Raw genomic sequence first — 22,216 nt, 5'->3', positions numbered from 1 at the left:
AGCTTTTCACAAGCTCAGGGCAACTGCGGTCTTCGTGACAGGATGGGAAGACTGTGGGATTCGGGCAGGATGGGAACATCAAACACCAGCTGGGCTGCTGAGCAGCCTGCAACTGAAAGCCTGAATACAGCTTCCGGAGGACACAGCCGAGGGGCGCCCAGGTCCTTAAAAGGAACGCAGCAGATGCGTGAATACCACGGACCCAGATGCTGCTGGACGAAGGTCCCAGGACGAAGGTCCCAAGAGGCTGGCCGAGCGGCTGGGACGCAGCTGGGATTCGTTTCTTGGATTGTGGAAAGCTGGTGTAGGAGATGGGAAGATGGGCGGTGCCAGACTAGAGGGCAAGTGTCCCTGATGCACTCGAGCCTGGGGGGTGGGGCGGCCTCGTCACTCACGCCCAGTGACTTGTCCCTTCAACACGCGAAGAGCCAGGAGCTGCGAGTCCTCACTGGGGGCACGAACACTTTAAATATGACAGAGCTTGTGTTTTAACCTGGAGAAGGAAATGGCAACCCACTCCAGGATTCCTGCCTGAGAAATCCCACGGACAGAGGAACCTACATTTCATGGGGTCGTAAGAGTCAGACATGACTGAGCGACTGTCTTTTCATCCATCCATGCCTCCATCCACCCTCATCCATCCGTCTGGACACTGAAGCATGTATGTTACCACATGTAAAGTAGACGACCAGCGCAAGTTCCATGATGAAGTATGCATCCATGCATGTCGGGAGAGAGCTAGTACTGACTGCTCACCATCAGCCCTGGAGAGGGGACACCAGGGGCCCTTCTGCTCAGTGGTTCTTCAAGTAAGGTTCCTGGCCCGGCACCATGAGTATCACCCGAGACCTTAAAAATGCAGAGCTCAGGCCCCTGACTTCCTGGATCAGAGGCTCCAGGGACGCCCGGGGTCTGGGATGACTCCCTCCAGAAGGTTCCGACGCTCTGTCTGAACCACTCTTCCGTGTTAGGGAGAGGCTTAATGGGCTCCATCCATTAGCCTTTCTCCCTCAAACGTTTCTCACTCTGTCACCACTTACTGCTAATCTAGGGAGAAAACCACAACAACGGCAACTCTGGAAAAGCAGCCCGACTACACAGAAGGGGAGCCTCGGCCGTGGGAAGGGCACCTGGCTTCGTGATTCAAGACTGAGAGAGAGAGCTCAGAGAGTGTAAATTCCCAAGGTCAGCAGCCTCACAGACCACACAGGCAGCAAGCTTCATCCCCGCCCAGGTGGACTAACCCAATGACGTCCTGCGGAGGGGAGGGGGGCGGGGACAGTAAACCCAGGGCTGAGATCAGGGAGCAGAGGGGCCCCATGGCGGATGGAGAGCAAGTCCCACCAGCCCAGGGCGGGCCACACGGTCCAGCTCCGTGCAGCCCCGGGAGGCCCCAGAGCCCAAGCCTCAGCTCCAAGCCCATCCCCACCCCACCCCTGCCCTGAATCACAACAGCAGCATCCAGGTGACCTCTGTGACCTCCAGTCAGAGCCGTTCTGCTACACAGGGGGCTTCCTCTGCAGCAGTGCTGGGGATGCAGACCTGGGCTGCTGGGGGGCTCACGGCGGCCCCATCAACACCGCAGGACACACGAGTCTCAGCCCCAGCTGGTGGCACCTGGGTTTGTGCCAAGGGAGGAGGCAGGTCCTCCCCCAACCAAGCGGCCAGGTGCTCACCAGACCGCGTTTACCTGGGTTTCAGAGTCTTGGCGGAGGGGAGCCATCAGAGCACCGTTGTGTCCGAGGACACACAGCAGAGAGCCAGGCGGCAGTCTTCACAGTTTAGGGGGTGCCCAGCACCACCCCGCTCCTGGAAGTCAGTCTCCTTGCCATCAGAGTGCACACGCGTCTCCCTGGCTCACCAGGAAGCCTCCGGCCCTGAGGCCCAGGGATGACATCACCCCTTGGACCAGTTCCCACTGCTCTGTAATCCCGACTCCAGCCCAGCGCAGGGGCCCGAGGATGCCTCCCTCCAGGGTGACGGGCACCGGTCCGCGCCCCTCACCTCAGCTGCACGCCGCACGCTGCACCACGCACAGCAGGACTCGTGCGTCAGACCCGGGAGCCACCCTCCTGAGAACAAGGGGCAGACGGCAGAGGGGCTTCCTGTGCTTTGACCCATTTATCACAAGTCCAGTACTTTTAACACCAAAATCACCATTAAACACAGAACAACCCCCAGGGTCTCAGACCACCACACATGGAGTGTTCACACTGGCTTCGCCACCACTCTGTTCTCAGATCTGCTGGGTCTCGTGCTTATGATAGAGGGGTGGGAGAGGCATGTGTCGGGGGGGCTACCACACCTACACCAAGTGACTGATCAAACCTAACCTCTCAGGAAAGTGTTCCTTAGATGATGAGGCAACAGTCCGTGACGCAGCACAGCAACATCAGGAAAAACCCAGCAGCTCACTTTTAATGGTGCACAACCGTCTCCTCTTCGTCTCGAGGAGAGCCAGCCCTGGCTGACAGGGCTCTGCACACACACAGGAAAGCTCAGAAGTGACCAACCGAAGGCAGTGCCCAGCCCGGCCAGCGCACGGCCCTCCTGAATCCAAGCAAACATGGGGAAACTTCTCCTCAAAACCAATTGTGAGTCATCCTTCACTCGGTGCTGAAAACAGCATCCATCAGCCATCTCCCTCTCCACACCCAAGCCACGTTCCAGCATCTGTCTCAGGCTCACATCCTATCTGGTGGAGAAAGACCTCCCTGATGGATCGGACCCTCCCTCCTCAAAACCAGCTTCGACACCCCCCCTCCAGCCCCACACCAACTCAGAAAGCCCCAGGCTCACATTCTTTTCGAGCCACAAACACGTTTGCGACTGCAGCACGCGCAGCCCAACGCAGGCTGAATGAGCAGATTTCAGATCACGGCTCCACAAACAAACCTGCGGTCGCCCAGAAAGCCCATCACCAGTCTGCCATCCTGGCCACCTTTCCAGGCAGAATAAAATCGGGCTGACCGGCCAAGGAGCCTGTCAGTTGCCAGATCAGAGCCATCATTCCACTGTCCTGTTACCTCCGCTTGGAAAAAGAGATGCAGCCCGCCACCCAGAAACCAGGCGCGTCTCCCGAGACTCAGCACATGATGTCAAGCTCAAGAACGGGCTTGGGGCCGGCGGCTCCTCCTACCAGTGCGCTTGGAAACCGCATTCAATCTCTGCACCATTTCCTCCAGGGCCATCTCTTCATGTCTCAGCCAGAACCTCATTCTCCGCAGCGCAGAACGGTCCTGCAGCCCGGGCTTCCTCTGCACCAGAGGTGCTTCGGGGGAGGGGAGGCGCTGGGGAGGGGGCTGCCGCGCCGCCTGCCCGGGATTGGTCCCGAGCCCCGCCGAGGGGGCGCGTGGGGGGGCTGCTCGGCGGAAGCGGAAGCGGTGCGCGCCCCGCGTCTCTCCGCAGCTACCTGGGCACCCAGCGAGTGCACCCCCGCGCGGCGAGCAAGGCGTTCCACAAGTGCACCCCGGGTGCAGTCACCCGGGGCCCCCGCGCGCACCCGCGGATCCTTCGACCGTTCCGCGCGCTCCCTCGCGCCGACCTGGGCCCTCGACCAGTGCACCCCGCGGCCACCTGGGAGCCCCGCGGACCGGCTCACCCCGCCGGGACCTCAGCCCGCAGCCCGGCCCACCCCTCCAGCCCCGGGTCTCTGCGCCCTCCCCGGAGCGGAGCGGGGAGCCGCCGAGGCGCGAGTACGGAGCCTGCCCACTGTTACCTCCGGCGGCCCCCGGGCAGGTGCAGAGGCCGCAGCAGCCGGGCGCGCCCTCCCCGCGCCGTCGCATGCCGCCCGCGCCGCCCCCCGCGAGCGGGTCGGTGGGTTCGCGGTGGTCCGGTGGCCGGCGCCTGCCCAAGGACGCGAGGCGTAGGAGGGAAGCGCGCGCCCAGGCTCCAGCCCCGCGATCTCGCCATGCTTGGCCCGAAGCCACCCAGGGCATTCTACACCCCGGCGCCCTGCAGAAGCCAGTCATGCGTGTCCCCGGGCCCAGCGCCATTTCCCAGGGAGGCGCGAACCCTGTATGCGCCCGGACCCTGACGGGTGTCTTCCCACGGAGGGGCTGACCTTACAGATGGAGTGTTTGAGGAGCAGGTGCCTGGTTCCTTAAGTGGTTTGGGAAATTCAAGTGGGCAGCTCATGTCAACACAGGGTGTGCCCACATCCCAGTTGGGGGTGGTTTGGGGAGGAAGGTGGCAAGCCCCCAAGGGCTTGTTGACCCCCGATGTCCAGCTGCACTATCAGCCCCCCTCTGTGCTTCGCTGGCTGACCACTGTTCCCTTCATCTAAGGTTCCCGCTCGGTCTCTCTCAGCTTCCTTCCTCTCTGTGTCCTGGAGCACCTTGCTCTGGGGCATTTCAGGGACCAAGCAGCCAACACCTCGGCTTCACGGCTGAGTCTGCTGGCCTCCGTGCCGGGGTGTTTGCTCCAATGGTCTGGATGTCATTTTGAGGGTATTCTGTAGCCGAGGTGAATGTGGAGACCAGCCGGTCACCCTCTCTGTTGCAGGTGGGCCTCGTTCAATCAGTTGAAGAGGAAAAGACTGATGTCCTCGAGGCAGAGGGAATTCTGCCTCCAGAAGGGCCAGATTCAGCTCTTCCCGGTTCCCACCCTGTGGCTGCGCTGGACACCTCAGACTTACGGCCTCCACGATCCCCTGACCGTCTCTCCCTCCCTCCTTCCCCCTCTCACTGAGTCTGTATCAAACTTTTACTCTTTCTTTATATTATAGCACACTTGGGGCTATCTTGCTACAAAAGTCATTTACTATTGACTGAAGTGCAGCAGTCGTAACAATCCCATCAGACACTATGTAGCACTTCTGTGTTCCAGGGACCCTCCTAAGTAGCTCCTTCCTGGTGTGAACTGATTTAATCTTCAGAAGGATCTAGGAGGCAGGCGCTGTTTCTACCCTGTTTAATAGAACACTGCACAGAGAGATCCAGTAACTGCCCCAGGGCACACAGAGGTGCTGGAGGCAGGGTTCAAACTCACAGGCGCACAAACAGAAATCTAAAAAGCAGGCTTTGCTTCAGGGAAGCACTGCCACGGACCAGTTGGCATGTCATCCCCCAAGTCTCTTACAGTTCAATAGAGGACAGTTAGGGAACGGCCCAGACACGACCCCGCAGAGAGAGGCTTCGCCTGAGTGTCCCAAGGGTGCGGTTCATCTGCACCATTGCCGGGCCTCCCAGAGAGCAGAGGCGGCGTGGCGCCCAGGTGGCGAGGCAGAATGCAAGATGATCCCTGGCTACCAAACACATCCTCTTAGCAACCGTCCCGGAAAGTCAGCCTGAAAGGGAGGCGAGAAACAGGAGAGCTGAAGGGTGCATGTTGGGTCCGAGGTGGGGGCTCTGGGGCAGGCGGAGACACCCGCCAGGCCGGGGTGCAGCTGCGTCCTGCACTAGAGGCTCCCGCGTGGGGCCAGGGCAGCAGGGGAAAGCAGACACTCTGAAGGAACTCGCGGCCATGGACAGGCAGCTTCACCTGTGACCGCAGCTGTGAGCCCGGGCATGGAGCCGGCGTCCGTCTGAGGAGGGCATCCCAGGGATCTCAGGACACACCCGCCTCTCCTGGGCATCTCCCCCCGGGTCCTGCTGAGCAGGCCGTGGTTGGGGGGGGGGTCCCTGCCCCCCAGGGGCCCCTGGGATAAACCCCTGGCAGCTGCCTTTCCTCTACCTCAGGCCCAAAGATGCAGACAGAACGTCCAGAAGATGAAAGGCAGAATTCACCTGGCCGCAGGGATAGAGGGCAGCTGTGGGGCGGCCAGGACAGAGCGTGAGGACCGCTGGGTGGTGCTCAACGCTGCGGACGTCAGGGACCAGACCAGGGGAGGCGCCACCTCACAGCTGCCAGAACAACCCCAGCAGACAAGTGCTGTGGGAGGCAGAAAAAGGAGCCCCCGTGCACTGTTGCTGGGAGTGTAAATCCACGCAGCCACTATGGAAATACCGAGGCGATGCCTCAGAAGACTGAGGACTGCCCTATGATCCGGGAATTCCACTTCTGGGCATTTTCCGAAAAAAAAAAAAAAAAAAAAAGGCAAGAACATTAATTCAGAAAAATAAAAGTACCCTATGTTACCCGCTGCACTGTTTCCAATAGCCAAGGTACGGGAGAAACCTACGTGTCCGGCGATGGATGAATGGACAGATAGGGTGTGCTGCACACACACAGTGGAAGAGTGCTCAGCCGTAACAAAGAGTGGAGTGCGGACGGTAGTCCCGTGCAGGGACCCTGGGGGGTGGCGCTTAAGTGCCGGGCTCCAGCGCGCAGCATGGGGGCAACGTGCAGCAACACAGCCCCGTGAGGTTCAACTTCGTTACGAGGTGGGTGGTAAAGTTCTCCCCACAGAAAGGAAACGGTGACTTGCTCACCGCGGTGCCCACGGACACACAGGTGTCACGTTGTCACCTAAACTCACAGGATGCGGAAGCCAGTTAATTCCGCCTTGTACCTCTGGGGGGGGGGGGGCGTGCTTATGAGAGAGGCCAGAAGGGCTTCCACACAAAAGGGGTGGGGGCTCCCCGGCCGAGCCGCGGTGCAGAGGCTCCAGGGGAGGCAGCCACCGTCGAATTGGCTTCAAGTGGTGTCACACGGGTCCCCACGAGACAGCCCAGCAGGTCACCCACAGGAACGCATGTGTGTCCCATCCCTGCCCGCGCCCTGCCCCAGGGAGATGCCAGAGAAGAGCACCCCGTCCACCCCGAGACGGCGGGGGGCAGGTGCAGGGGGGTGGAGACAGACGTTTCAGATCAGGACAGAGCCCTGGAGACGGGACTGAGGCTGATCTAACGGCAAACGCAGGCAAGTGCTGGACTCAGCAGAATGTCCCCAGGAGGACCCCCTCTGCAGGGACCGAAGGCACTGGCCCCGGTCCTCAGGCCCGCGGGATCCCGGCCCAGTTTGGCCTGCAGACCACACCTTGTCTCACAAGGCCCAGGTTAGGCGTCACCTCCGCGGGCCAGGGGCCTATGTCTCCAGCTTTGCTTTTTGGGGCCGAGACAGGCCCCACATTCCTGAGGGCGGCAGGGGACCCAGCGGGTGTGGGTTCTAACAGGGAATGCAAAACTCAGGGTGCTTCCCCACTGGTAATCATCCCCTCTGCAATTTACAGGGTCTTCTAAGGGCAGTTTCACAAGAGCCTCTGGTCCGAGCAATGCTCCTGGGCTGGGAGTGGGCAGGTGGGGACGCCCCCCCAGGAAGGGGTACACCCCGACTCAGCCCTGCTCTGCGGGGCTGCAGGCGCCCCATGCAGGACAGGATCTGGGGGACCCCCAGCGCTTCCCCCTCCTGCTCACAGGGACCCGGAGCATCAGCCTCCTCGGGTTCTGCATTTATTCTAAGGGTGTCAGCAGACTGTCGTCCAGCCCAGCTGCCTCCCTGCAGGCTCCTTCACTGGGTCCCCAGGGCATCAGGCCCGCACGTCTCCTGGGGCCCAACCAGCCTCCAGGTCAGAGAGGCTCTGCCCGTTCAGGTGCAAAGCGGTCAGTACATCTCCCACGTGCCCCAGGCAGCTTGGAGGCTACAGGATGCAGGGCCCAGGGCTCGGAGACCACAGAGACTTAGCTCCCGCTGTCCTGGAGGCCAGACGTCCAGGACCAAGGGGCCGGCATGGCAGGGTCTGGAGAGGAGCCCCCAGGACCTCTCGCTGCAGCCTCACATGGGAGGCGGGGTCAGGGACGCTCTGGGGCCCTTCTCCAGGGCGCTGATCTCATTCTCGGGGCTCCACCCTCATGACCCCAGAGGCCCCACCTCCTAAACACCACCACCACGATTTCAACGTATGAACTTTGGGGGACACAAGCAGTCTGACCCCAGCACACTCCCCTTGGCCCCGGAGTCCTTGTCCTCCTCACGTGCACCCTCCCCCGCAGCCCCCCGGCCCCTGCGGGCCTGAGTAGTAAACCTCACACAGTGGGTCTCGCAGCCTTTGTCGCAGGCTGCCTGCTTGCGTCACTCAGCCTAACATCCTCCAAGTCCGTCCACGCTGTGACAAAAGACAGGATCTCCTATTTTTAAGGGTGGGTGTCTTAGGCAGGCATTGCCCGGGGACGTGGGGACGTGTGTGTCCCAGGTATCCCCTCTGCAAGGCAGGAGTGGCCTTGGCCACCTTCCTGCCCCAGACGCAGGGGCTGGAGCAGAGGGTGGGAGACCCAGGGCCAAAGGCCAGAAGGACCCGGGGGCGGGGGGAGCAGGGGGGGCATCTCCTTCTGTCCCTGAGCTGTGTCGATGAGCCCTGTCTGAGGTCGAGGTGGTGAACTCTGAGCCCCCCACCAGTGCTCTGGGCCCTGACAACCTCACCAGGTGATAAGACAAATGTGGGAAAAGCTCTAGGGTGGAAGCAGCTCATGATTTCCCATCCACCGAGCAAGGCCAGGCGGGCGGCCGAAGGAGACTCAAACGGCCCCGTCGGGAGGGCATTGGGCACGGCACAGTCCCCCGGGTGGGCGGGCAGCCCCCTCCCCAGCCCTGCCACGCCTGCTCCCCGTCCAGGGCGCAGCCCCACTTCCGCCCCTTCTCTGCCACTGAACCTTGTGTCTCTGCAGAGGTGAGTCCTTGAGACGAGCTCACAGCCCCCATCTTAGGCTCCCACGGCCCCCCGGACCATCTGCGGCTCCATGCGTGTCTGCTGGTGTCCACCTTCACCTGCTGGACCCGGAGGAGACGGACACCAAGGCCAGACCCCCTGAGAACGGGTGTCTGGTGGCCAGCCCTTCACCACAGAGGTCACGGCTGGAAGCATCCCTTCCACCAAGACCACGTGGAGGAAGTACAGACGCCGAGACAGGGCCCTGGCCAGGCGGCGCAACCCCCGCCCCCTAGCAGGGAGCAGGGCCCCAAGAGGGGTCACCCTAGCACCCACCCGCATGCCCAGGGCACCAACTGCCCAAACGGGGGCACCTGCTCCCCAGGCGGCCACGGCAGCCACCTGCCTCCTGAGCTGCCCGCACCCTGCGGTGGAGCTGAGATCCGCGAGAGGAAGCCGCTCACAATAGGGTCACGGGGGCAGTGATAAGGCAGGCTTCTGGGCCGGGCTGACGCGCTCGGTGCTGTTCATACCCCTGCCCCAGGGACTCTGGACCAAAACAGTAAACCCGGGAGAACAAGCCAACCTGTGATCAGGAAGCTGCTTTATTACTCTGTTTAGAAGATTAGTAGCAACAGCTTTAACTCTGTATCACACACGTTCAGATTCTCCCCACCCAGCAAGCCACAGAATACCGAAGCCCCAGGCCAGGAGGTGCAGGCCCTGAGGCTCTGCAGGGGCTCGGGGGCCACGACGGGGCCTCGGTGCTCCCCTAGATGTGGCCACATGGTCAGCAGAAAAGATGCAGGATGCAGGGAGCGGGCTACTCGCTGAGGCTACAGGGAACAACCGGGAGGCTGGTGCCCGCGGGGCAGTGGGAGAGGGGAGGGGGAGTGGGGGAGGGGAGGGGCAGTGGGGGAGGAGAGGGGGAGTGGGGGAGGGTGGGGGCAGTGGGGGAGGGTGGGGACGGTGGGGGAGGGTGGGGACGGTGGGGGAGGGGGATGGTGGGGGAGGGGAGGGACAGTGCGGGAGGGTGGGGACAGTGGGGGAGGGGAGGGGATTGTGGGAGGGGGGACAGTGGGGGAGGGGGACAGTGGGGGAGGGTGGGGACAGTGGGGGAGGGGGGACAGTGGGGGAGGGTGGCGACAGTGGGGGAGGGGAGGGGATTGTGGGAGGGGGGACAGTGGGGGAGGGGGACAGTGGGGGAGGGTGGGGACAGTGGGGGAGGGGGGACAGTGGGGGAGGGGGATGGTGGGGGAGGGGAGGGACAGTGGGGGAGGGGGACAGTGGGGGAGGGTGGCGACAGTGGGGGAGGGAGGGGATTGTGGGAGGGGGACAGTGGGGGAGGGGGACAGTGGGGGAGGGTGGCGACAGTGGGGGAGGGGAGGGGATTGTGGGAGGGGGAGGGGGGAGGGGAGGGGCAGTGGGCACTGTAGCTCTGGCACAGCCATGGGGTCCCTCACAGCAGGAAGCAATTACCTTGGAACTGTGCTGGTGATTTGCCAACGCTGAATGTTTAAACACAGCTGATTTAATTTCAGAAATGTCAGTTTTTCAAGGCTTAACTTAGAGGCAGTATTTTCCAAGGTTCAACAAACAGCAAGGTCACTGAAATTGAGTTAATCTACCTTGACATCTATTTACACGTGTGGATCTGAACCTATAACTCCATAGCAAATATTTAATTGAAGCCAGTCAATGTCACAGCCATCTAAAAGGAAAGCTCTTCCCCCCAACCCCCCTTCCCACCTCAAGTAAGATTCTGCGTCGGGCACGGCGCTCGTGGACATGTGGACTTGCCGGCAGTGAGGGGCTGGGCTGTGGGTTATCACCCTCCTTCTTGGAAGCCGACTGCAGATTCACGTGCAGCCGTAAGACGCACCCGAGGAGACCATTCCCCCAGTGGTTACAACCTGTGGACCTGCAGCACAGCGTCACCCAGGGCTCCCATCCCACACCACCCGCCTCCCACCCCGTCCTGAGCCCTGGCGACCACTGCTGCCCTCCATTTCCACAGCGTCAAGAACGTTCCCAAGTGGATTCAGCTCGTAACCCAGTGGGACGAGCTCGTTTCACTCAGCCCGGCTCTCCGGAGCTCCATCGGGTGGCCCGGTGCCCCTGTCCTGCCCCTGTTCTCGCTGAGTGCCTGGCGCTCCACGGCGTGGAGGGACACAGCGTTTTCCAGGTGTTCACCCGCTGAAGGGCATTAGTGTGGGGCTACTGTGAACAGAGCGAATACAAACTCGCGTGTGCACGAGCCCGTGTGAACGCTTTCCTTCCTCTGGGATGAGTGCCCAGGAGTGCCACTTGCTGGACTGGGTGACAGCTGTGTGTGGTGGTGTCTTCCTGGCGGGCAGTTTCCAGATGGCTGTGCCCCTGAACATTCATCGCCACCAGCACAGAGACCGACTCCTGCACCCCAGCTTCCAGAGCCGTCAGTGCTCTTCACGGCAGCCCGTGCGACGGCGTGCGGGGGCGCCTCAGAGGCTGTGCTTCCCCGACCCCCTTTCATCTGCCATCAGCACCTCTTCACTTCTGCTTTCCACTTTCTGCCAGGGTTGTTTGCTTTTCTACTGGTGTGCTTTGAGGCTTTGTGGTCGCGAATATTTTCTCCTGTCTGTAGCTCATCTTAGCAGGGCCTTTGGAGAGCATACATGTTTCATTTTGATAAAGTCTAATTTACCATTTCTCCTTTTATCCCGTTTTTGGCATCAAGTCTGTGTACTCTTTGTCTATTCCCAGGTCCTGAATATCATCTACCCTGTTGTTTCTGAACTTCTACAGTTTAAGTCCGCGGCCCACGTTGACTCGATCTTTGTATGACGTGTGAAACCGAAAGGCATGGTCTTTTGTTTGTTTGGTTTTCCCTCTGATGTCTGACCGCTCCAGGCCACTTGCTAAAAGGCTGTCTTTCCTCCACTGAGCAGGCTGTCCACCCTCGTTAGGAATCAGTGGGCTTGCTGTCTAATTCTCTCTTCTCCACTGTCTTCTGTCCTTCAACCGACTCCTCCCGTCCTGATGACTGTGGCAGAAGAAGCCTTGGTATCACAATAACTTCTCCTACTTTCTTCTTATTCAAAATGTTTTAGGTATTCTAGCTCTGCTGACTGCCCACACAAACTTTATGAGAGTCTTGTCTATATCTATAAATTTTTTTTTGTTGAGATTTTGATAGGAATTCTGCCCATTGGTTTGGAGAGAACTGACATCTTTACTATATTAAGGTGTCCGATCCTCAAACAAAATGCGTCTCTCCGTTTATTTAAATCTTTGAGTTCCCTCGTCAGCATTTTCTAGTTTTCAAGCTCTGTTCGTGGTTTTTGGAGCTGCACCCAAGCATTTCATTTTGGGAGCATGTGAATGGCACTGTATTTTTAACTTTGCTGTCCGTGTTCACTGCTGTCCAGAGAAATACAATAGATTTTCCAGTGTTCATTGTGCATCCTGCAGCCTTGCTAACCTCACTATTAGCTCTAGGAGTGTTTCCTAGAGTCCTCGGGATTGTGCAGTTAGATAATCGCGTCGTCTGTCAATACGGACTGTTTAATTTTTCCTTGCCAATCTCCTTCCTTTTATCTCCTCTTCCTGACTCGCCGCACCAGCTGAATTCCAACCCGCTGCTGAGCACACGGCTCCCGACCTCGTGGGGAAGAGCGCGGCTCTGAGCACGCCGACGCGGCAGCCACAGGAGTTCTCGTGAACGTTTACTGACAACTTACGGAGGCTCTTCTGTGTTCCAGTTTTTCTAAAAGGGTACTGAATGTTGTCAAATACTTTTTCTACATCGATTGAAATGACATGTGATTTTTTTCAGTTCATTAAAGGGTGGATTACATTGGTTAATTTTCAAATATTGATTCAGCCTTGCATTCCTGGATTAAACCCAACTTGGCCATGGTGAATAACCCTTCCTATTCGTCGGTTAGCTCTGTTTGCTAATATTTCGTTATGGATTCTTGTACATTCATGAGGGATGTTGGTCCACAGTTTTCTCTTGTTTTTGTCTAGTTTGGGCGTCAATAAAACACTTGTCTCATAAGATGACCAGGAAGAGAGTGTGAAGAGCTGGCGTTCTTTAATGCCTGGTAGAGTTCCTGAGTGAAACCATCTTGATATTCTTTTTTGAGAGTTTTAAAATTATGAATTCAATGGATGTAATAGCTTCAGACTATTCAAATTACCCTGTTTCCTATAGAATGAGTTGTGGTAGTCTGTGCTTTTTAAGACATTTTTCTTTGTCTCTAGTTTTCAGACATCTGACTATATGTCTTGGTGTGGTTTGGGGGAAGTTTATTCTAACTGGGGTTCTATCACCTTCTTAAACGTTTGGGTCTGCGCCTTCGGCAGTCTCCTGCCTTTATTTGAGTATTTTCAGCCTGCCCCCTTCTCTCCTGCAACTCCAAGGACGAGAAGGTCAGGTCACAGAGAGCCGCTTGGGTCCCCAGGCTCCGGGCTGTCCCTTCAGCCTCCTTCCTCTGTGGTGTTCAGGGGGTGGTTTCTGTCATTTTATCTTCAGATTCACAGATTCTCCCTGCTGTCCTCTCCCTTCCATTGTCGAGTCCATCGACTGGGATTTTTTCTTTCATTGCTGTATTTTCATTTCTGAAATTTCCATTTTCTTCCATCTTCTATTTCTTTGCTGAGATTTCTCAGTTTTCCCTTTTCCAGCGAAGCATCCTGTGCCAGTGGCTTCGACCTGTCTGTTGGATAGTCCTGCCGCCTCTCACATCTATGTTGACATCTCTTGCCTTTTCTCTTTCAGTTTGAGATTTTCCTGCTTCCTGACATGACAATCGGTTATTGAAGGAAATGTGGGCCTTTGGTGTACGTTATGAAATTCCTGAGTTTTAAAAAAAATCTGTTGTCGTGGCTGACTTCCTCTGGGTGCTCCAACAGGGCGGGGGAGGGCAGCCTCTTGTCACTGCTGTGGGTGGGGGGTCCTTGTCCCTGCTGAGGCGGCCGTCCGGGCTCCCCACTGGGCCTCCTCTGGTACCTCCCTGCTGGGGGCTTGGGGCTCTGCTCCCCACGTTCCACTGTCCCAGTGGGGGACGTGGCCTTGTCCCAGGGTGGCGGTGAAGTCCTGGGCCCACTAGGCCTCCTCTGAGTCCCAGGACGGGGCCGCGTCCAGGCTCCCACGAGGTTTCCCCATGAGGTCTGCACCCACCTCGTGTCGGCCTTGGGACTGGACCCACCACTCATGGGTGCAGGGGGCCTTGTGCAGCCCACCACGGCGCAGGCGGGAGGCTGGGGTCCTCCACTCCCAGGGCCTGGCGGGCAGAGGGCGGTGTCCCCACGGGGTCTGGCGGGGCAGAGCAGGGCTGTCCAGAGGCTCAGCCCTTACTCCCCAGGTCCTCGGGGGGAGACGGCAGGTCTGGTGGGGAGTTTCCAGCTGCAGGCCCCCCAGCGCCAGCCTGGACCACTGTGTCCTTCCCAGGCTGGTCTCCTCCGTCTCAGAGCCTCTCACCTCTCTCACGGGTACGATTCAGGGGTCTGTCCTTAGGGTGGGACCAGGGAGAGGTCCGCCTGGCCTGTCTCCCCATAGTGGTCTTTTGTGGGTTAAGTTTTAAAGTGACCTCAGAGCACAGGCATCTCTTCTGACCCAACAGCCCTGAACACACACCTCCTCCGGCCCTGGGTGAGTTCATTCAGAAAAACTCCAGACAGCAAAGGGGGCTGCCTCTCAGTTCCCACATAAGAGGGGCCCTGCCCTGAGGGGGGCTGACCTTGACCAGGGCCCTGACCTCGCTGACCTTAAGGAAGCCTCCGGCCCACGTCACAGCAAAGTCCCAGGAGCTGGGACAGACACGGCTCTCTTCCTCTGAGCGGCTGGAATAAAGCTGTGACCTGCCTCTCTCGTCTGTTTCCGGGCCTTTTTCACAATGTTCCATTTGTTTCAGCAGAACACATGCACTCGCACAGATTTAGAGTCTACCGATTCGTCTGCTGGCAGGGTATCTGGCTAGTAATCAGGCTTCTGCGGGTCACAGCTGTGTCTATTTTACTTTGAGAGTAAAGCTCCTGTCATTTTTATTGGAAGAAGAAGAAAAATGATTTTAGGGACATCTGTTGGAGGACGTTGGCTGGCTTTCATTAGAGACAGTTCACTGGGGAGCAAAATGTGCCTGCTTCCTTCTTGACACTTCAGATGAAAAGGTGATGAAATTGTGGCATCAGTCATGAGAACCTCAGGAATCTCAACAAACACAGATGGCACGGTATTAACATTTCGAGGAGAAGCCCCCTCAGACCATGATGCCAGGACCAGAGAAGGTAGCCCCCAGGTGAGCTCAGGTACTCTGCAGGGAACAACTGCAGGTGCCCACCTGGCTGGACCCACCTGGAGCCGCCGGAGGGGTCCTGGGTTTGAAGAATTAAAAACATGGCAGATAGCCGTGTCAGTGAGCCACGGTCCTGCCAACGCACACGCCTGGGCCTCGTCTTTGTAAGTCTAAGAAGAAGGTTGGCACCAACCCAGTTACATCTTTTAGCCACCGCATGTACTGTGTGGATAAACCTGCCAGACGTTTTCCATCACAGCCCGCGTGCAGGATGAGCCAGCATCACGCCTGCCGACGACCTGCCCACGCAGCTGTCTCCGTGGGCTCCTGCTCACACAGCGCGGCCCCAGCCGAGACGACAGTGCAGGATGCGAGGCTGCGGTTCCCGCCTGCAGACGCATCGCCACAGCTTCTAACACACCTCGAAAGAAGAGACCCTAAAAACAGAGGGCAGAATCACTGCCTCCCACGAGAAGCACTTAGAAGGAAGACTTCAACCTTCAGAGCAGTGTGAGGTTTACAGGAGAGAGGGTACCGGCAGAGCATCCCCACTGCCCCCCCAATGGCATGGTACCCCTGCTGTGATGGACGGACCAGTCACATCGCTGTGTTACTGTTAACTAGACCTTCAGTTTTTGCCACAGCTCACTCTCCGTGTCGGCAGTTGTTGAGTTTGAACAAACCACGATGTCACGTACCCACCATTACAGAATCGTGGAAGACGGCTTCACTGGCCTGGATTCCTGTGGCCCCCAGGCTGTGATGGACGGACCAGTCACATCGCTGTGTTGCTGTTAACTAGACCTTCAGTTTTTGCCACAGCTCACTCTCCGTGTCGGCAGTTGTTGAGTTTGAACAAACCACGATGTCACGTACCCACCATTACAGAATCGTGGAAGACGGTTTCACTGGCCTGGATTCCTGTGGCCCCCAGGCTGTGATGGACGGACCAGTCACATCGCTGTGTTACTGTTAACTAGACCTTCAGTTTTTGCCACAGCTCACTCTCCGTGTCGGCAGTTGTTGAGTTTGAACAAACCACGATGTCACGCACCCACCATTACAGAATCGTGGAAGACGGTTTCACTGGCCTGGATTCCTGTGGTCCCCCAGGCTGCTGTGATGTCACACCCGTGATGTGGTCCCTCCCGGGGGACACAGAAGGAGGCACAGGGACCCACCCTCACATCCCCCCAGTTCCCTGGCCCTAACCCCACACCCGCGATGCCCACGGGGCCTGCTGCAGCCTGAAAGGAAACACAACCTTAGAAACACACCCGTCAGGAAGGCATAGCTGCCTTCCAGGTTCCCAGACACAAGTTCTGTTCTGAGAAGCTCCCTGGGGGGTGTCATCAGCCCCAGTCACCCAGACCAGGGACCATGCCCACTTGCCCCACAAAGTAGCCCCGGGGCCTCCAGTGTCCTTGGTGGGGTCAGCGACTTAGCGACTAAAAACAGCAGCAGCAACACCTCATTTTATTGTGCTTTGCAGATACTGCATTTTTTACAAATTGAAGGTTTGTGGCAACCCTGGGTAGTTAGAGGATAATTGCCATTTTTTAGCAATAAAGTATTTTTAAAGTATACTTTTTTCATTCAGACATAATGCTATATTACACACTTAACAGACTGCAGTAGAGCATAAACATAGCTTTTACAGATACTGGGAAACCAAAATATTCACGTGATGCCCCTCACTGAGATACTTGCTGTATTGTGGTTGGCCTGGAGCTGAACCCACAATATCTCTGAGGTCTACATGTATGCAAATTATGCCTAAATAAGCTGATATGTGCCAAGCTACATTCACACGCACACTGGCCCCTCCGGGAAGGTGTCCAGCTTGTCACGGGTCCCTTTCTCCTACTTTCCCCGCAGCAACCCAGAAGCTGACGGAGAAACAGAGTGCTGGGCTCACCCAGGAGCCACCCCGAGCGGAAGGGTGCTCTGCGTGCAAGCTCTCCCGCATGTGAGCTCGCCCGCGTGTGGACTCACTTGGCCACGTGTGCACTCACTCGCCTGCGTGTGAACTCACCCGCGTGTGAACTCGCCCGCGTGACTCTCGGGTTGGTGTAGAAGCCCGTGTCTCAAGGCCTCCTGGGACCCTCAGTCCCCTTGAGAAGGAGACTCGACTCCCTGCTCCTCCAAAGTGAGCGCTCAGGCGTCCCGGTCACTGACCCCCTGCATCCCGCAGTTTCAGCCCTGAATGGGAGGCACGGCGGTCCAGCCTCGGCGGCTCAGCTGCGCCACCTGCTGGTCTGACGGCGGGCGGCAGAGGAGCTGGGGGTCACGTGACCGAGCCGGGGGCACCGTGTGGACACGTCCCTCCCGCACCCTCGGGACACTCTTGTGGATGAAACTCGGGTCCATGTGTCCGAGCCCAGAAACACCGCAGGGTAGACAATGGGGTGGGGGAGCGACTGCCCACAGGAGAGTCAGGAGACGTCTGGCTGTCACGACGCAGGTGCTGCTGGGGCGAGGGTGCTGCCCACACCCCAGCAGGCGCTGGGCGGCCCGCGGCGGGGAGGACCCGGCCCCAACCCCCGGCTGCCGAGGCTGCGAAACCCTGGGGACCTGCGGGTCTGTCCCTGCCCCTCCCGCCTGGTCCCGGGGCGCGGCCCTCCAGTGAAGGACGACGCCATGGCAGTCCTCAGAGCAGAAGCTCTGCTCTCTTTCTGCCGTTCAGCGAGGTCCACGGGTGCACCTGGAAATGCAGGCTCAAAGGTGACGCTTTTCTTGCACGTGCACGAGGGGCCTGGGGCGGCCTCCTCGGCCCCCGACTTGGGCTCCCACCTTCAGCTCCCGGGGTGGCCCAGGGATGCCCGCCCCCTCCAGGAAGGCCCCCCACAACCCCCCGCCCCTCCTTCTGCACTGCTCCCTGGAGTGAGCAAGTCTGTCTGCACAAAAGTGGACGATTCATGCTAAGCAGTGGACACCATGATGACAGAGCTGAGGTCAGGAATGCGGTCAAGTTTCAAAGGGGCTGTTTTTGTTTAAACAAAGACCCTTTCCTCCGAGACACTGGTTTGGGTTCCGGGATCTGTGGTCACAGACCTGCGGTGGACACAAAGCTCCTGGATTTACAGAAGCAGAGTCACAGCCGTCACCTCCCGGAGATTTTCCAAATAGGCGTTGGGAAGACACTTCACTCCTCCCAAAGACGAGGCTGACCTGCTCGCAGCTTCCCTTCTGTGTTCCCTCCTCCTGACTCCTCTAGAGCCTTTTAAACAGGAGTTTGAAAGAGTTAACTTCAGAGAAACTGTGACCTCGAGCAGTAACCGTTGTCCTGCACGCGGGCTAAGAATTAAATATTTACAGCCTGCATTTTGCAGAAAAACATCTAAGAAATGATCTCCTAGGGCAGCTGAATCACAAACATTTTCTAGCAAAACATTTCAGATTATTTTCAGATTAGGGGAAACCTTTTTATCAATTTTAGGAAAATGACAAAGCGCCCACGAGTTTCCTGCCACCAGAGAGTAAATCACATGTCGTCCTGTTGCTTCCTTCTCTCCCCCAAAACACCTTCTTCCAAACAACCAGCGTTAAATCTCGGCTTTCACCAGAGCCTAACTGCACTACATGAAGATGACCAGCAGGAAAACCACAGGAGTCCTGGGCCGCCTAACAGAGCCCCACGGGCCCAGCGGCTTTAACAACAGGGTCTGTTCTCACGGAGCCGCCAGCCGGAAATCCGAGATCGAGGAGCCAGCAGGCAGCTTGTCTGAGGCCTCGAGAGGGCTGGCCAGCTCTCGTCCAGCTCCAGGGAGACAGGGCACAGGGCAGGGGAGGAGCCCGCTTACGTCACTGTCTTTGTGACCCCCGTTCACAAACCCCGGGGTCCCCTGGCCCTTGGCTAACGGACGCCGTGCTCCCCAAGTGGCTCGAGTCGGCGAGTCCTTTGCGCTCTCACCGACCACACGTTTGCAGCGAGTGAGCAACTGCATTCTTATGAGGCCCCCGCCCCTCAAGCATCTTTGTCATCTGCACCCACTGAGGTCCGCGCCTTGTGCTGTGAAGGTCCCTGGGTTCGACAGACATACAGCATCCCACCTCCACAGCCGTGCAGACCGGCTTCCCTGCCCCGGGGTCCTCTCTGCTTGCTTCCTTTCCGTTCTGAACAGCATCACCACCCGGACAGACCATGGTTTGTCTGTTTATCCGTCACCTGAGGCAGGGTTGCACCAAGTCTGGCAGCTCAGAATAAAGCTGACCTAAGCCCCCGGGTGTGGGTTTTGTGCAGCCATGAGTTTTCGGCACATCCTGGTGAATACGTAGGCTGTGGGTCGTGTGGTGAGTTTCGTGTTGGAAGAAGCGGCTTTGAAGTGGCCTCAGGGTCCTGCACCCCCAGCTCACTCACCCTGACAGGCTCCTGTGGCGACATCCAGCGGAGAGGACGTCAGGAAACTGGGCTCCCGAGGAAAGGCAGGCCCGGCAGGAGGAAGCCAGGCGGGCACAGAGACTGTGTCCCCGCCCCACTGTCCGGGGGACGGTGGACACGTCCCCCGCGGATCCTGACCCGTGGCTGAGGCCCTACCTGCTTCCCGGGCTCCCGGGTGTTGAAGAGTTAAGCCGAGCACGAGCTCTGGCTCGGCACCCGCTGTTTCCTGCAGAGATTTTGCTAATGCGCCTAAGAGCAGGCGCACGCTGACTGACAGGTCCGTGTCCCACTTCCCGGCCTCTGGGCAGGCCTGCAGCCGGCCGGCCGGCCTGCTGATGCACCTCAGCCAGGAAGGCAAGCAGCCCGAGGTCGCGGCCAGCATGGCCCCCAGCGGCCCCTGAGTCCAGGAGCCGGGTGCCTCCAGGTGCCGGCAGCCAGAGTCGCTGCTGCAAGGCTGCTTAGATGGCGCCCTGGAGCCGGCAGCGGTCAGAGCATGGCGGAGAGCGGGGAGCCCCCGCACACACTGGCCAGGGTCTGCTCAGGCCAGCAACCCCCTTCCTGAAGCCAACTCGCGCCCACCCCCGCCGTGCGGAGGGTCACACCACTGCCAGGCTCTTTCCAACACCCATTGGCTCCCGGTGCCAAGTGCAAGCCCACGAGGCCTGTGAGTCCTCGTCCCACACACGCGTCAGGAAAGGTGTCAGGAAACACCCCACCTGCCTGCTGCAGTAGAGAGAGCGGCTGAAAACGCACTCGGAGCAGAGTCGCTACAGCTTTTTTGTTAGGAAGGGAAAAAAGCCCCAGATTTACTTGAAAAGGTGAAAACCGCTCCTTTACTTTTGGGTCTAGTAACTGCTGGCCTGGTTGGACGGGAGAACCCTTGTCTCCAAGAGGCCCCAGGGATGCGACTGCACCCAGAACTGGCCCCGACTGAGCTGACCAACTGCTGATGACGAGGATCGGGGTCCCCACCACGCAAGTGACGTTCCAGGGGGATCTTCCGTTCACAGCAGAGGCTTCAGACACAGGAGCGGCGGAACAGTACAGAGCCCGTGGCCTCCACGCACGCCCCACCCCGCGTCTCTCCCCCGACGTGTGATCTCAGGCGAACCCAGACACCCGCGTTTGTCTAAATGCAAGCACGGGACAGCCAGCAGCTCTGGCTGCAACGTGGCTCACAGCTCTGCATTCAGACGCCAACTCTGACTTGAAGCCCGCGGGTTGTTGGCGCTGGGTCGGCTGGGTGTCCGGCTGCTCCCCTGGCCTGCGGGTCCTCCTGGGGACTTCTCTTCTCCACAGAGTCTCCGTGGGTCACAAGCAGCCCCCCGCGGCCTGCAGCATGCCCCTCTCGCACCCCAGGGCCCCATCCCGCTGCTCCTCGAGGCTGTGCTGGGTTTCGGGCCCTCAGGCCCCAGGGCAGCCCCCTCTGGTCTTGCTTCACCACGAGGGTCCTGCTTCCCCATGAGCCCCTCCGCCCCAGCTCCCGCCCACTGACCTGTCAGAGCTCATAAGCCAGCGCCCGGCACTGCGCCCCTAGCCTGCAGGCGACCCCTCAAAGGCCCAGGCGAGCCCGGCCCTGCCCACACCAGCCCGGGGCTGCCCTCGGTTCAGAGCTGCATGCGCTCAGGACGCCCAGTGGACCCCGCCTGCCCGACACCTCCATCTGTGGACAGAGGGCCCGGCCACCCTCCATGTGGGCTGCAGGGCCCCGCTGTCCCGTCAGCCATGCCCCACGGTTCCTGCTGGGCCCGCAACACGCGTGCCAGTGAGTGCCCGTGACAGTGCGCGTGCCACACGAGACAGGAGAGGTGGCCCCGTCCGCTGACCTCAGATGCGAGTCCTGGAGACCCAGTCCCCCCGCCCGCCTCCCAGCCACAGAGGCAGGTAAGCCAGGTCTCCTGGGCCTGCTGGCTGCACCCCCTTCCCCTTAACCGCCCAACTCTCCAGGGGTCCCGACTGCCTTCCTGTTTCCAACCTCAGAAAACAAAAAAGGTCCCAGCTGCAGGGGGACAGTCAAGAGAGGGGGCGAAAGTCACGACAGAGATTTCAGCCACCGGGAGGCACGGTGTTTCCTACAGGGCACAAAGCTACCTGGCAGGCCTGCTTATTTAAGAAGAGAAGGAACGTGAATGATGAGAGATGCGTGGGTCAGCCAGGCCTTGCTCCCTGAAGGAGCAGAAGTCATGCAGAGACATCACACGGGTTGTTGGCCCTTCGAGGTGTGGAGAAGAGGAATACTGCACCTCAAATCCATTTCACGGGCTACTTAATTTCATAAGCAAACAATTGCATTTCAGAGTTGCACGTGGTGCTGACGAAATGAATGAATGCTACCTCCCAGAGCGTGACTGAAGACGTCGCCAGGCTGAATGTCCAGATCAGATTTCAAAGCAGGCAAAACAGGACCACGAACAGAGACCACAGGGAGACACACGCAGTCACAACTGCCGCCGAAACCTGCAGTTTGTATGCTAGTTTTTCAAGGCAAAACCACAGCTGCTAATATTTTTGGCATGAAAATAGCGTTTTAAAATAAACACTGCAAAACCAAACGGGATGGTCACCTTTCAGAATACACAATTAGGAAAATACATAAAGACTGAAAGTCCTGCTGTGCGATTTCATATATTTCAGGCAAATCTTACTCAGTCAAGTGGTCTCTATGCACATGGAGAGAGAACAAGAGAATGAACAGCAGAGACCCCGAGTCCACGCCGACTCGGGTCAGACAGAGACCCCAGGGAGGCAGCGGGGCCCGAGGGGCGGGAGCTGATGTGAGAGCACAGCCTGTGGGGCCTGCAGGTGGAGGTGTGAGGAGGAGCGGAGGGGGCTCCGGGCGCCCCCGGTGTCGCCAGGTAAGGGGGGCACCCAGAGCCAGGGGCGCCCAAGGGCCCTGAGGGGCTGGCGCAGCTGCAGGGCGGCTGCAGGGCGAGGGGAGTGGGCTCTGCAGCCCCTCTGGACGCGGCTCCTATGAGAATGAAGACCCGGGGGCAAGGGGAAGACAGGAGTGCGGGAGCCACGCGGGAGCGGGTA

General features: G+C 58.9%; 1 protein-coding gene and 1 long non-coding RNA gene across 14 annotated transcripts in view; one reads left to right on the top strand and one right to left on the bottom strand.

Annotated features, from left to right (window-relative positions):
- The window catches only part of MCF2L (MCF.2 cell line derived transforming sequence like), a 91,270-nt gene that overhangs the window by 64,216 nt on the left and 4,838 nt on the right, over window positions 1-22,216 (bottom strand). Inside the window, exon 1 of one of the 13 annotated variants that reach the window (XM_059892336.1) lies at window positions 3,140-3,315. The exons of 7 other annotated variants lie outside the window; for them this stretch is intronic. In XM_059892336.1, the coding sequence (XP_059748319.1) occupies window positions 3,140-3,218 (79 nt within the window). In that variant the 5' untranslated portion in view covers window positions 3,219-3,315. Of the gene's footprint in view, window positions 1-1,690; window positions 1,951-2,895; window positions 3,005-3,026; window positions 3,098-3,139; window positions 3,316-22,216 lie in introns of those variants that run through there. 5 more of the 13 variants (XM_010810996.4, XM_010810997.4, XM_059892340.1 and 2 more) reach the window with 5 other exon arrangements.
- On the top strand, window positions 3,181-4,740 carry LOC101902815 (uncharacterized). The gene is made up of 2 exons (XR_236840.5): window positions 3,181-3,268; window positions 4,504-4,740. It is a non-coding gene; the product is annotated as an uncharacterized lncRNA (long non-coding RNA).

This window comes from Bos taurus, chromosome 12 (assembly GCF_002263795.3).
Source record: "Bos taurus isolate L1 Dominette 01449 registration number 42190680 breed Hereford chromosome 12, ARS-UCD2.0, whole genome shotgun sequence".
NCBI classification, from domain to species: domain Eukaryota; kingdom Metazoa; phylum Chordata; class Mammalia; order Artiodactyla; family Bovidae; genus Bos; species Bos taurus.
This window is presented reverse-complemented; position numbering and strand designations above follow the sequence as displayed.